At 41.4% G+C, this 15,323-nt stretch overlaps 2 protein-coding genes across 2 annotated transcripts in view; one reads left to right on the top strand and one right to left on the bottom strand.

Annotated features, from left to right (window-relative positions):
* The first annotated feature begins 486 nt into the window (after positions 1-486).
* HEMK2 (HemK methyltransferase 2, ETF1 glutamine and histone H4 lysine) lies at positions 487-14,794 on the top strand. The gene is made up of 6 exons (XM_081199721.1): positions 487-858; positions 9,780-9,866; positions 10,756-10,846; positions 11,485-11,568; positions 12,058-12,199; positions 14,220-14,794. Exons 1-6 carry the CDS (start codon positions 728-730, stop codon positions 14,324-14,326), a joined length of 642 nt encoding a protein of 213 aa, XP_081055847.1. The 5' UTR covers positions 487-727; the 3' UTR covers positions 14,327-14,794.
* The window catches only part of LTN1 (listerin E3 ubiquitin protein ligase 1), a 29,419-nt gene continuing 28,814 nt past the window's right edge, over positions 14,719-15,323 (bottom strand). The window contains exon 30 of the mRNA XM_081199570.1: positions 14,719-14,912. Coding sequence (XP_081055696.1) covers positions 14,850-14,912 — 63 coding nt within the window. The 3' untranslated portion in view covers positions 14,719-14,849. The remainder of the gene's footprint in view (positions 14,913-15,323) is intronic.

The following is a 15,323-nucleotide window of genomic DNA, read 5'->3' as shown; positions in this document are numbered from 1 at the left end:
CAATCAGTGTGTTGCATACAGACGCAGTGCACTTTTACAGAAAAATCAGTCTTGTGGTACCTTTTTTATTTTATTTCATATGCATATTTTATCCAAGAAGTTCAATATAGCATACATTGTTCTCCCCCTCCCCAGTTAATCCCCACAACAACTCTGAGGTAGTTTAGATTGAGTCACCTGGTGAGCTTCATATCCAAGTGGAAAATTGAACCCAGGGATCCTAGGTCCTAGTTAAACACGCTAACTACTATCGTGACCGCCTGCCTTTGCTGCTGCCTTGTTTGGGAGAGTATGGCACGCCGCTGGCCAAAGCCACGCTAGAAATCTAGATTTCTCTGCTGATTCCCGCTCCGAGCACCCTTCACTTCTGCCCTGGAACGTTCACACTGAACCCGGAATTTGGGCTCAGTGCGAGTTGTTTATAAATCCGGACCACAGACTTCCTTCCCACGGGGTCCCTTCCCAGCAGGCAACGCACCGGAAGTTCCTGCTCAGCAAAGCAGCCCTTCTACGGCAAGAAATCTATGCTCATTGGGCAGCCGGCAGCTTTTTCTTTGGTCTTTCTGTGCCTCTCTGCAAGACTGTAAATATCCACCACCTCCGACGAAGGGATGTGTTTACATCCGGGACTTTTTTTTGCGGCTGCGCCGTTCCCCCCCCCCACCGGCCGTTACTCTCATCTTCTTAGGCGGGAAGCCGTTTGTTTAACCCTTTGCGGTGCCCCACGATGATTCCCACTCCGTGGCACCGGCACGTGGGGCCGCAGGGGCCCTTCAGCGAGGTCTACGAGCCCGCCGAAGACACTTTCCTGCTGCTGGACGCTCTGGAGAGGGACGCGGAGGAACTGAGGAGCGGCAGGTGAGGGAGCCAATGGCAGGAGGGGGGGGTGAGGATGCGCGCGCACGCAAACGGCTTTGGTGCCGGTCATTTGCATGGCTGACCCAAGTTCCTGTCAGGAGCCTTCACCTCGCGTCCTGGTCTCTCAGCTCTGGCCTCTTGGCAAAAACTGAACTCGTTGACTTCGCGTGAATTTATATTGAAGGTGCTGCAGGTGGGTTACGTTCCGAGGACGTTTTAAGACAGCGGCGTGGACCTACGGCGAAAGTGCAGAACACTATAGCAGAGCTAAACATCAAACCGAACCCACTCAAACCTCAAATTGCACTCAGTTAAACTAAAAGTGTATATCCATGCATTTGGAGTTCTTTGAAGTCTGAAAACAAAGAAAAGAAATGTTTGTGTGTGCGCCTAATGTAAGGTTACCAAACTTGTTTCAATGATTTCGGGGACACTTTTCAACTTCCTGGTAAATACTGTATTTTTCACTCTATAAGACGCACCAGACCACAAGACACACCTAGTTTTTGGAGGAGGAAAACAAGAAAAAAAATATTCTGAATCTCAGAAGCCAGAGCAGCAAGAGGGATCGCTGCACAGTGAATGCAGCAATCCCTCTTGCTGTTCTGGCTTCTGTGATAGCTGCGCAGCCTGCGTTCACTGCATAAGATGCACACACATTTCCCCTTATTTTTTAGGAGGGGAAAAAGTGAGTCTTATAGAGCAAAAAATACAGTAGATGGATTTTGTCCGGGGACTGATTTGTAAATATGGGGACTGTCCCCAGGAAACGGGGATGTCTGGTAACAGCCTAATGATGGTAAGGAGGGCATTGAACCCAGATCACAATACCCATTACTCCATCATAGCATGAAAATAAAGCAGATTCCTTAAAAGCACTCAACACACTTTTTTAAGGTTCATGTGTAAAATAATGTGCACACAACTGTTGGAATTCTGCCTGGGTCAGAGGAATGTGCCACAGCGTAGGCACCGGCAGATATTCCTGTCGACCTCCCCGCGTCTCCACTCTGCTGATAAGCAGGCGAGGTCCCGGCGATTCATCTCAGATGTGTGAGAGGAACACACCGATCTTCCTCTCTCCCCTTTGGTGTCCCCCAGAGAGGGGAAAGAAGCAGACAGAAAACTATTTACATCTTTTATTTCTGTCTCTCATATCAGTACAGAGAAACACGTCTGCACTCGACAACAGCAAGAAGAAACTCCACCCATGTACTTCCAGTACAGGTCATATGACACACACACTGAGCTAACATCCGGTGCTCAGTACGGATTGGACTGCCCCTTTGTTCCCATGGCAACAGTCACAAACATCCTGTCTGGCTTTCCAGCCACAAGCAGCTGACTGAGCTGCTGGAGCCTTTGCTTGCTGCAGCATTGGTGCTTTATGGTAACATACTCCCCCTAAAGTATCAATGCGTGCTGCGAGCAAAGCATCATCCAGAGAAGAAAACAAACAGTTGTTATACTTATAACATTCCCCTGTTGTTTCAGTTCCACCCTTGGAACTACCCGCCACTGGTTTAACCAATGTACCTCTCTGGTTGTGTGACTTCGCATTTCCTTGGTTAACAACTCTCTGTTGTGCCTTTGTCTCTGACTCAGACACAGCTTCAATCTGTCCTTGATCGTTTACAACAGCAACATATGCAAGGTTAGCAAACTCCTTTGAATACCTCTTGGGTGGTACACCCTTCGTTGCTCTCTCAGACCTTCGTAAGAGCTGCTGCTCTTCCCTGCTTTCTGGTTCAGCCTCTGAACTCTCTGGAGAACCAGTACTAAGCTTAATCAGTGGTTTATCCTCCTTTTCTGAGGGTCTAGTCATTATTTGAGATTTCCTCTCAATGACTGTGACAACTGAGCTGTCTGAGCTATCAGTGTCATCACCATCAGTACCACTGTAATCTGTGACATCAGAAAAATCATCATCAGAATCATCTGTGGAAAAAGTGTGAACAATCACTCTCTCCCGTTCAGGAGCACTCTCTAGAAACTTTGTGAGAATCACCTGATCAGATTCAGACAAAATTACTCTGTAGAGACCTTTTTCATAACCTACAAAGATGCCTCTGGCATTCTTTACACCACTTGGAGCTTCTGTTCTCACATGAGACCCGAAAACCTTGAAATAGGCAACAGAAGGTTTTCTATTAAACAGCTTCTCAAAAGGAGAACATCCCAACTCTGTTGAGACTTTTCTCAACCACACGTGAAGATAGGACGCTAGAGATTCGGCCCAATAATCATGTGGCAAATGTGAACTCAGCAATTGCGCATGCATCCCCTTTTGCAATTCTTTGTTCACCCTAACACAGACACATTTCTTCCATGCTTCTTCGGAACTAGCAAGTTTGTGTCTTATCCCTTTTCCATCCAGGAACCTCTGGAAATCCTGTAAAAGAAAAACTGGCTTGTCATCTGTGAAAAGACAATCAATGTTAGCATCATGCATACTTTTAACCTTGTCACAAAACTCCTGAAACTTTTCTAAAGTTTCCTGCGGTTTCTTAAGGACTATTTGCAAAAATACTATAAGCTGTTTGAATGTTAAGATTGTGCACGATTAAGAAACGTTATGCTTCTGCAATTTATTTAAGTAAATGATAAAGTAAGTATTGATGAAAAAACGAGATAAATTAGAAACAAAATATTATGTTTATTAAGAGTGATAAAACTAAATTACAAACTTTCGAAATTGGTAACATAATAAATTCAAAGGTACAATAAGATGTGAAACAAGATAACAAATTGCTGAACTGGCTAGAATAATGAATGCAATGTTGAGAGGATGTGAGGAGGTCCAAAAAGAAAGCGAACTGTGGAAGGACGTCGTGAAAGTTACTTAACTTTTTCTTCTTTTTCTTATTTTTCTTCATATATATATATAAAAAAAATGTTTCTTGCATGTTGCTATGTAAACAAATCTGTTAACCTATGGAAAGAAACGCAATAAAAAATTTTATAAAAAAAAAAATAAAGTTTCCTGCGGTTTCTTCATCATATAAACCCAAGAATAATTAGTGTAACAATCAACACACACAAGGTAATATTTTGCACCGCCCCTAGATGGTTCTAGAGGACCAATCACATCAGCATACACCCGCTGAAAAGCTCTGTGGACCTTCTTGGACACTTTCCTGGTGCTCACACTGGTCACACCTGCAAGAGAAATTTCGTTAGAATCAGAAGTATTACATTTCATGTAATCACTTTGATCAAAAGTCAACAAATACAGTCCATCTTTCTCTTTGGCAGTAAGAAACAGTTCTCCATCTTTGTAGATCTTGCATCTTTTAGCATCATAGTACAGTTTTAGTCCCTTCTTTGCAATCTGCGAAGCACTCAGCAGACTAAATTTCAGTTCTGGAACCAGGTAAACATCGCTTATAGTCAAGTTCAGACTATCAAGATACACAGTTCCAATTCCGGTCGCTTCCAGTTCTTGACCGTTGGCTTGTTTCACAGTGAAGCTTTGCTTCTTCAACGTCGAAAACAGTTCTCTGTGTGGGCAGAGATGCTTCGTGGCGCCCGTATCGATTATGAATGCGTTCCCAACATCTGGCGTGGTTCCTTTCGCCATCATCGCCTTTGCGGGTTTCATCTGACAGTTGGTACGGCTTTTGCTTGACGCCTCAGGCTTCGTAGAGCTGTTCTTGGCTCCTTTTGACTGTCGCGGCTTCTTACAGTTTCGCTGTAGATGCCCAGTCTGTCCACAATTGTGGCATCGGACGGCACTCAATGCTACGGCATGCTCTCCAGTAGATTCAGCAGTGGGAAGATTTGAACTCTGTTCTAGCCTCCCTCTGTCTTTCACTTCCAGTGCAGCAAGTCTGTCGTGTTCGTTCAGGACGACGGCACACACCCTTTCCGCGGTCAGATCCTGAGCAGGTAGCGAACCAAGCTGACTGGCAACAACCTTGTAGGTGCGGTTCAGGCTGTTTATCATCATGAAGCAAAACACTTCCTCCTGTAGACGGAAATTGCGTTCCACCATCTGTTGACGCAGGTACTTCATCTCTGTCAGGTGCGCTTGAACATCTCCATCAGGCGCTAATCTCAGATTGGTCAACTTCTCAAAATACAGCAACGCTGAAGAACCAGCATCTCTCTGATGCGTTGTACGCAGCGCGTTCCAAACCTCTTGCGCAAATTCCAAATGCTGTATATGCACAAGCTGTTCATCTGAGACACACAGAATTATAGCAGTCCTAGCCTTCACATTCTGTGACTCCCAAGCACGCGTTGGTGCTGCTGGGATGGGATTCTCAATCACCCCAAACAGTCTCTGATTCTGCAGCAGGGCCTTCATCTTTACAGACCAAGATGAATAATTGTCATTGGTCAGGAGGGGTGGAGAAGGCAAGCCTCCCCCCTTCTTGGCATCCATTTTGAGTCCTTGCATTGACTCTAAAACACAAGCCTCTAAAATCCAATAGCTGGCTTGTTTACTCTCTTGACACCTGGCAACTCTGACACTGGCTGCGTTGGAAAGTCCCTTCCACCAGTTCGTGAGGACCTAGTCATAACAAAACTTTGTTTTCGCCTCTCTGAGGCATAGTCTGACTGTCCAGCCCTCTCGATTAACTTTCCATTTCTCCTCTCTGAGGCACAGCCTTCTGAAGGACGTTGCTTAGCAACAGCGCATTCCTTTCCTCGGACAGGAAACCACAAAAATGCCTGGTATGCAGGCCTCTTCTAAGTTGGAGCTGCTTTCCCACACACGCTCTCCGTGAAGCAGAGAATGAATCAATCTGCATTCACTCTTCTAAGCCCTTAAAAGTCTCATACCTTAGGCATCGGCTTGGCTGTCAGCTTCTTCTTGTCAGCTTCTGGCTGCAGAGCATCAGCCTCTCAAATCAGGCCTCCATGGAGCAGAGGAGGACTATTCACCAGCCTCTCATACAGAGGTCGATGGATCGAAACCATCCTCTGCTACCACTGTTGGAATTCTGCCTGGGTCAGAGGAATGTGCCACAGCGTAGGCACCGGCAGATATTCCTGTCGACCTCCCCGCGTCTCCACTCTGCTGATAAGCAGGCGAGGTCCCGGCGATTCATCTCAGATGTGTGAGAGGAACACACCGATCTTCCTCTCTCCCCTTTGGTGTCCCCCAGAGAGGGGAAAGAAGCAGACAGAAAACTATTTACATCTTTTATTTCTGTCTCTCATATCAGTACAGAGAAACACGTCTGCACTCGACAACAGCAAGAAGAAACTCCACCCATGTACTTCCAGTACAGGTCATATGACACACACACTGAGCTAACATCCGGTGCTCAGTACGGATTGGACTGCCCCTTTGTTCCCATGGCAACAGTCACAAACATCCTGTCTGGCTTTCCAGCCACAAGCAGCTGACTGAGCTGCTGGAGCCTTTGCTTGCTGCAGCATTGGTGCTTTATGGTAACAACAACAAATGTATATGGAACCACGGGTATCATCCGGATGCATGCAGTGGCAGATGAGTTAGTTATTTTTAAAGATTTATGCCCCACCCTTGGATCACACATTTTCAAGGCAACTTACAAGAAACAGGACAACATTCACCCTTTCTTTATTTCTCACACAGCTGGCACAATCTTGAAGCTGGACAGATAGGATCAGGATATGCTTCCCACCACAAAGAGCAAGGCAGTTGCGTTCTCATCTTTGGGAACCTGCACATGTTTATTAGTAAGATTTGCAAGATTCAGCTATTTTTTTCTCTCAGAGTTGTGAGAATAGTACAACCTGGGCTCCTTGGAGGAAGGGTGTGAAAGAAATGTAGCCAAAAAACAACAGCCCGGGCTCTGGCCTGTTTTGGTGCCTGAAGCAGAAAGTTTAAATGGCAGCCCTTCTACTAATCAACATGCCACAATGCACCAGAAAGTCCCACTGGAAAAAATATTTCTTTTATTTATTAAATTTGTATAGCATTCTTCATCTGAGGGCCACAAGGTGGTTTGGAATATTAAAATACAAAAATGCATAACATAGTTACAAACAAAAACAATAACTACCCCACACAGTTTAAAAGATCTTAGGTAGTTTAATTAGCCGAAGGATTGGCAGTAAATAAATGTTTCGCCTGGTGCCTAAAGATAATGAAGGTGCCAGGGGGGGCTCTCAGGACAGCATTCCATAAGCGGGGAGCCATTGCAGAAAAGGCTCATTCTTGTATTGCTACCCTCTGGACCTCTCGTGGAGGAAGAAAGGCCTCAGATGGTGATTGCAGGGTCTGGGGGGATTCATAATGGGGAAATGTGGTCCCTCAGGTATTGGGATCCTGAGCCATTTAAGGCTTTATAGGTCAAAACTAGCACTTTGAACTGGGCCTGGAAACTAGTGCAGTCAGGCCAAAATTGGCATCATATGCTCAAACCCAGCATTCAAAACTCCCATTGTTCTAGGCACGTTTTGCGACAAGGAATTTCATTTGCACAAGTAGTTTCTGAGCTCTGGGCACAGTACTGCGCCTAAGATTTCAGATTAAAACTGCAGAGTGGAAGGAAAGGAAGATCTCTTCGTGCCTCCCCACTTCCAGCCACCTTCTGAATACTGGAGAAGAGACCCTCTTAAGAATATTAGAGGGGTGGGCAGGGGAAGCATGGCGGGTTTTTTGCAGTCTTCAGAAGAGGACTAGACCATGTGAAAAATGAATATAAGATTTTATCTGCAGTTCTTATTTTCTGTTTTGTATTCTTGTCATAAAAAGTGCGCCTGGACATTCTGTTGTTGTGCCCATAACCTAAGTTTAAGGTGCCATTTAGCCCCTAACTTTCATATCTCAGTTTCTAACACTGCTCAAAAACTGTTTTGCCCTTGTGAGCAACCTGGCCTCTGAATTCTGCACCAACTGAAGTTTCCAAACACTCTTTTTTTAATATATAAAATTTTTTATTGGTTTTTCACAATTTATATAAACACAAACAATACACGAAACAGACAACAACACATAAACAAACATGTATAATTTCCAATCCTTTTTTTCTTAAACCTTACGCCACCGACTTCCCCGTACCTCCCCTTTCTGCATCCCAATTTCCAAATTTGTTTCAGCAAATCCTCCCCCTTGAGTTTATCTAATTTTCCCTTGTTCTTTTCTTTTACTTAATCTTTTGCAGCTGTAATCCCCTTTTTTCTATAACCTCAACATTTTAGCACTCATTAATTTTACAATATTTCTTAAGATAAGTTTTAAATTTCTTCCAATCTTCTTCCGCTGTCTCTTTCCCTTGGTCTCGGATTCTGCCAGTCATTTCAGCCAATCCCATATAGTCTATCACCTTCATCTGCCATTCTTCCAGAGTGGGTAGATCCTGTGTCTTCCAATACTTTGCGATGAGTATTCTTGCTGCTGTAGTAGCATACATAAAGAAAATCCTATCCTTCTTTGGCACCAATTGGCCGACAATGCCCAAGAGAAAGGCTTCTGGTTTCTTAGGAAAAGTACATTTAAGTACCTTTTTCATTTCATTATATATCATTTCCCAGAAAGCCTTAATCTCCGGGCACGTCCACCAAAGGTGATAAAAAGTACCTTCAGTTTCTTTACATTTCCAACACTTATTATCAGGCAAATGGTAGATTTTTGCTAGCTTGACTGGGGTCATGTACCACCTGTAAATCATTTTCATAATATTCTCTCTTAAGGCATTACATGCCGTAAATTTTATACCGGTGGTCCACAACTGTTCCCAGTCAGCAAACATAATATTATGACCAATGTCTTGTGCCCACTTAATCATGGCCGATTTAACTGTTTCATCTTGTGTATTCCATTTCAGCAACAAGTTATACATTCTTGACAAATTCTTAGTATTGGGTTCTAACAGTTCTGTTTCCAATTTTGATTTCTCCACCTGGAAGCCAATTTTCGAAGTTTCCAAACACTCTTCAGAGGCAGCCCCACATATAACACATTACAGTAATCTAACCTAGAAGTTACCAGAGGATAGATGGTAGAAGTTAGGCTATATGTGTCCAGATAGGGGAGCAGCTGGGTCACCAGCTGAAGCTGATGGAAGGCACTCCGTGCCACCAAGGACACCTGAGCCTCAAGAGCATTGCTGCTGTTTCAAGGAGCCTTGAAAGTAGAATTTCCTGATGACTTGTGCCCCATGGATCAGATGTGCCTGTCTCTCACACTGCCGCTTCTAATAGCACCAAAAAACATACCACCTTACTTTATTTCCTTGTAGGGCCTTGCCAAAGCTGGTTATGTCATACTCTATAGTGTTTTGTTCCAACGTATTGGCTTTAGTTGCAGTAAGGATTGTGAACAGTTTCTGCTGAAAGGAGTTCAACCAGCCTTGTGGCAAGATTTTTCTCAGTAGTAGTACTTGAGACTCCCTTTTTAAGGTAGTGTTGCCAAGGGATTAATCTGAAACCTTATATACACAAAATATGCTCTGTTAGAACTATGGCTGTAGTCCAGCTTGATATCTAGGATACACCTGTCTTATAGTTATGACAGTTAACTGTGCTTAAGTGTGTCTAGAGCAAACATTCATCTGCAGGATGACCCACTGGTTTTGAGGCAAAACTAGAATACATACTGGCATTTACAGATGGAAAATATATAAAGAACTTTGGCTTACAGATTGTTTTGAAAGGCCATCATTAGACTGGATAAGTGCATTTCAAATAGGATTTACTAGTTTAAAAAATCAGAAGTTGAAAACTACATGGAAAATGAATTTAATCTCTTTAAAAATCAAGCTTATTAATTTATAAAAATAGAACTTAAGCTTCTTAGTGGGTATGGTCATTCCATTTAAAGTAAAGCTTACAGTGGATAATATTAATCTCTATTTTTTTCTGCAGAAAAATACATTGTATCCAGATATTTTTAAGATATGTAGTCACTGTCTGAATAGTTTATAGCGGCACAGCCCTTGTTAATCTCATTGCACCCTTATTTTTATGTCTAAAATGTTTAGCATTGAGATCTGCCTTGAAGTAGGATCTGGATCTGGAGTAGTTTCAACATTTTTGGCTTCAATTGCTGGACCCAAAGTGTTATACTTGTAAGTATTTATATGTTATTTTAAATTGTATTGTAGGATAAGTAAAGGCAGGGTGCATATGATTATTTAAATGTACCCCACACCCCTAGATCACAAAAATAGTACCATGAATTGCACTTCAGTGGCCTTTTAATTAAGTTGTATACTATAGTGGGGTTTTTTTAAAAAAACACAAAACCTTTGGGCATAAATATGTGAAGTGTAATTAAAGTCATGGGAATGTATATTTGATGCCAGTGGATCCTTCCTACAATAGACCAGTTGGGTGAAAGATGCACAGGTTGAAGCTAATACTATACATCTCCCAACTCTATGCAGCTAATTACTTGGTTCAGATATCACACCAAATCAGGGTTTGTTTTAGCAGTATTTTAGAACCTAAACCATTGAGTTTCCAAATGCATTAGAAGCAAACTATGCTTTAGACCTCTTTATCTGCTTTAGTATTCCATCCTTCCAGGACTTGGCTTCAAAGACTTATTTCTGATGCAGCTGTTCCTGGAGATGTTTACATGCTGTGCCAAATCATAAACTTCATTCACCATTGTTTTTATGGTCTTTGAACTGAGCCAGTATGTTGCATGGAAGTCCATGGTTAATCTTGGTTTAATAAAAGTTACCAGTATTCTTTTTTTCAAAGCTTGGGTGGCGCAAAATCCCTGCAGTCAGAGCAGATAGGGATATTTGAATTGTTATGCCTAACATGATATCTTAATTGTTGCCAACTACAAGAGAATACTCTTATAAGGAACTGCAACCTGTGGGTATTTATTTGTATCACATTGTGACAGTTTTAATATCACCTTATCTAAATGATATTTGATGTCCAGTTACCTTGGTTGACAAAACATTGCTTGTTTTAACTGAAATACGGCTCATTTGCTTATAGGTGTACCGATATCAACCCTCTGGCAGGTCTGTGCACTGTGGAAACAGCCATACATAATAATGTTGACATTCAGCCCATAATTACCGATCTGGTGAGATTCAAATTATAACTCATCCTTTTGATAGATAATACTGCATGCATTCATAATACCAAACACTTCACTGTGATGTGCTGATATAGCACTTTGAGTTTATATTGTTCAATAAATTAGCTTTTTTGAGGTATTTATATGCTTTTTTTTTTTACTAGTGACTTATGTTTGTAAGTTTTAATGTTATTTATTGTGAGCTACTTCCATCTCAACATTGTTGCTTGAAAAGCAGAACCCAAATATTAAATCAGATCAAGTTATAAAATGTTAATCCTTTTAATACAGAGGTACCTTTTTTCACTTCCTTTAGAAAATAATTGTAGCAAAACTATCCTCATCCAGTAATTTGGTGAGTTAATTGAAAACAACATTGTTTTTTGGTTTTGACCTTTTCTTGGAGCATAAAGGCAATGAGACAGCATTGAGACTGATAACCAGTCTTTTAATAAGATGTCAGTCTTCTGTGGCCTAACTGAAGGTCATGTGCTAAAGTTGAAGCAAACTGGAATAGCTGTAACTTTCCCCCTAACCCTGCCCCAATTTTTTTACAAAATCGTATTGAAAGTTTTACACAAGCAGGCTTGGAGAACTTTGTTGGAGAATAAAAGTTGTGTTAATTTATGTCAACTTATGTCTAGGTAACAGCATTGTTGCCACGATTGCATGGGAAAGTGGATGTACTGCTATTTAACCCACCTTATGTAGTAACCCCTTCTGCTGAGGTACGTATGCATTTGAGAAAATAGATTATCAGCCTGTTGCAGTTGGGTAGCAGTTGTTACCCACTGAATATGTTGAATTTCACTTGTCTGAAAATTTCAATTCAACTGCAGCATTTCCTAAATCTGTTCTATTAACTAGTTAATCTTGTCAAGTATTTCTGTCTTCCATTATTACTACTGTTAAGAAATTTGCACATGCATTTTCTGGATACTTGCAGCCTGATCTTATCTCAGTCACCCTTGTGTTGAATGGAGCTCTGCTTAGGTTTGCAGACTTCATATCCTGATGATTCTTCAGTAACAATAGACAGTAAGGCCATCTTGCTTTAAAAAATTGGTTAAAAAGCTAAACAGGTATGTGTGACTTAGATAATTGATTGAATTCAAATGTGTTTGACTTCACTCATTGCAAAGGTCATCTTGTTTTTATTTTGTCTAAAATGCTGCATGGTCTATCAAAGTGCAATTTTCCTTTTTCATTTATTCTAGATTCACAGTCATGGAATAGAGGCAGCATGGGCTGGAGGTAAAAATGGCAGAGAAGTTATGGACAGGCTCTTTCCACTGGTGTCAGACTTGCTTTCAGCTAGAGGATTATTTTACTTAGTTGCAATTAAAGAAAATGATCCAGGTTAGCAATACTTCTGTTCCCCCCCCCCCCTTAAACTTAAGGAGTTTACACTGAAACACTTGGCAAATATCCTAAAAACAGTTTGGCTAGTCTTTACTTTTTGCATTAAATCTTTTCAGAGAGAGGCATGCTTTAGAATAATTTTGTAATTCATTTGAATGAGTATTGGAGACAATTTTTTGCCAGACTGGATTCAGCCACTCCTATGATGCCTTATATGAGCTGTATACATCTTGTATGATTTGTCTAGTATTCAGCTACTGCTAGTGAAAGCCCTTGCAGAGAACACAGAGTCCCCCTTCTTACCATATTCACATGAATGAATTCCATATGATGAAGGGAAAGTGGGACCCCATCCCAGGTGTTCTGTGCTGGGCCAGCCTTACCCCCTAATGCTTATGCATTTAATGTGGATGGCTGCAAAGGTATATCTCATGCATAGATCCACACTCAATGTGTGGATTCTGAGGCTGTCCCAGCACAGAACATTGAGGATACAACTTCCCTTTCATCACATGAACTTTCTTCACCTGCAGGGGGCTAGAATGACCATCTTATTTCCTCTAAAAGCCATTTAGTCTCAGGCTTGGATGCTAAATGGGACTACCCAAAAATAAGGAAGACACTTTTACATATTGGGGGGGTCCTTTGGTATGCAGAAATATGTAAATTAAAACTAAAAAAAATTAAGTCCCAAATATGTCTAAAGAATGTTGAGGGCAATAGTGGGGGAAGGAAAGAAAAAAACCTGCTTGGGGCTTTAACATAGGCAAGGCAGACCTGTGGCTCTTTAGTTGTTAGTCTTCCAGCACCCAGAATTCTTGACCATTGACCATCCTAGATGGGACTGTTGGGAGACCAAGAACAACTGGAAGGCCACATGCCTCCCCTAACATCTTGCAGTAGGTATTCTGGAGGATTCGGGTCACTAGAGGGACCTGTGCCATGAGGTTACGCTTCCTTTTTTGCACTTTACCAAGATTTTTCAGGAAAAGAAATAAAAAGGTCACACGTACTCTTTCCCATTCTTCCAAAACCTTCCTTGCTTCCATCAATGCATAGGACACTTGAGTTTAGGGTTAGCTAGCCCCCAACCTAAATCCTTTAACACCATATGGTAAAGTCGACGCAAGGTGACAGGAAGATAGGGAAGAAAAAGGGGTCATACAATTTCCATTTCTGGTTCCAAAAAGTCACCCACCCCAGTTGCACTCTGAGCTCCAAACAGATTAATTTGTTTCAAGCTGTAGCTGTAAACAGCAATATTTCTGTTAAGGCAGGCATCCCCAAACTCAGCCCTCCAGCTGTTTTGGGACTGCAATTCCCACTATCCCTGACCACTGGTCCTGTTAGCTAGGGATGATGGGAGTTGTAGTCCCAAAACATCTGGAGGGCCAAGTTTGGGGATGCCTGTGTTAGGGGCTGCAACACTTCCTTGTGACTCATCACGTGCCTATTACTGCTTAGTCATGTAATGCTTGCTGTAGAATGGATTAGTGATCCATTTTTGCCCAGAGTTTCTACATCTATTTACAGGTGGCATACAGGCGAGTCAGAGGCTGCTATAATTGAATGTTAAGTAAATGTGAATCATGGAGTAGCAAAGGAACAGATTTTTCGGTTGAGAGTCAGACTGAGACTAGGTTGGCAGTGAATTATTATTACTCATTTTTTTAATAGCCAAGTGTGTAGCTCTTAAAATGAGAGAACCTTGGAAATGATAGGTAAGTGAGCCTTACACTGGTCAGGAATCAGGAGTTAAGAACCTTGCTTAGTTTTGTTCTATATCTGTTCTCACGGCAGTGCTGGTAATCTAGTATCAGCTTTCTACAGGTTTTTCTCTTTGCCAATAGGCAGGAAATCTAGCTGGGTGCATTGTGTTTGTGTGTGGGTTGTTTGTTTTTTTGTTTGTTTGTTTGCAAAATTAATGCTGAAAGAAATTTGAAGATAATTTTGACTGATAGGCTAGGACCCATCTGTTGCTTTAAACTGAGCTGTGATTTCTCATTTGTAATTGCAGATGAAATTATCAAAATATTGCAAAAATGTGGCTTAAAAGGCACCAGAGTACTTTCCAGACAAGCAGGAAGAGAAAATCTCTCGGTACTTAAATTTTGCAAGTCCTGAAGACTACCTGTTAAACAAAAACTACTCTGGAATACAGGTTGCACAAAAGACAATAATACTTGATCCTGTATTATTTTTTCCTCACAACGAAGACAGAAGTTCTTTTGATCTGGACTGAATTTCTTGAACAGAAATTTTGGAGGGCATGGTGTGCACGTACGCCATGGAAGGCGAGGAGGCTCCATGTCCTCTTTTTTTGCTCTTCAAAATATGGCACCCCTAGTATGCACAGCATTGCACTGGTGGTGTTCTAGTCTCTGGAAATGGAATTAACCAAAGCACAGAAGCTGAGGCTTTACATACCATCAGTTTTTGCCTGAGATGTCAGAATGCCTTGTTTTAATATATATATAGTAATAATAAATAATTATTAATGTAAAAGCCATATACAATTTGTATAATACCCTGATCAAACAACTTAAGATTTTTATTTGTAAATAAAGGTAAAAGTAGCGTTTCACAGCTAAATCCAACTGTGGCTGTTGATTTTCTTTGAGAAGTTCATTGAAGCAGAGAAGTCATTTCAGAAGAAGGTCTCCCGACAAAGCGGACAGGTGGATTTGTTACTAGATGTAAACCATTTGTACTGAAAGAATTAAAAAAAAAAAGTATTAAAAGCAGATTAGACATACATTTTACGTTAAATGTAAGGTTGCTAGATGAACAAGTTTTATTTATGTCTTAAATAGTTGAGTAACTATCACATGTGTGACTTCTGTGAAAATTAAAATGAAAGCCATTTCTGAAGTCTATTCAACGAAGTTTTTTGCCCATTTGGGTGCTTAAGGACTTAATTATCATATTCTAAGGCTTACTACCATATGATTTCTAATAGCTTTCCCATATGAGCATACTATACTAATATGTCCTAGTCTTTCAGTTTTCAAGAATGTCGGCTGCATAATTTCCCAAGAGTGATAGTTTACAATGCAGTATGGAAGTAAACTCTGTTTTCTTAAGGGAAAGACTTGCTACTTATTACAGGAGGATTTATCCT

Source organism: Podarcis bocagei (assembly GCF_964188305.1).
Source record: "Podarcis bocagei genome assembly, chromosome: 6".
NCBI lineage: Eukaryota > Metazoa > Chordata > Lepidosauria > Squamata > Lacertidae > Podarcis > Podarcis bocagei.
Note: the sequence above shows the minus strand (reverse complement) of the source record. Positions and strands in the feature narration are given on the sequence as shown.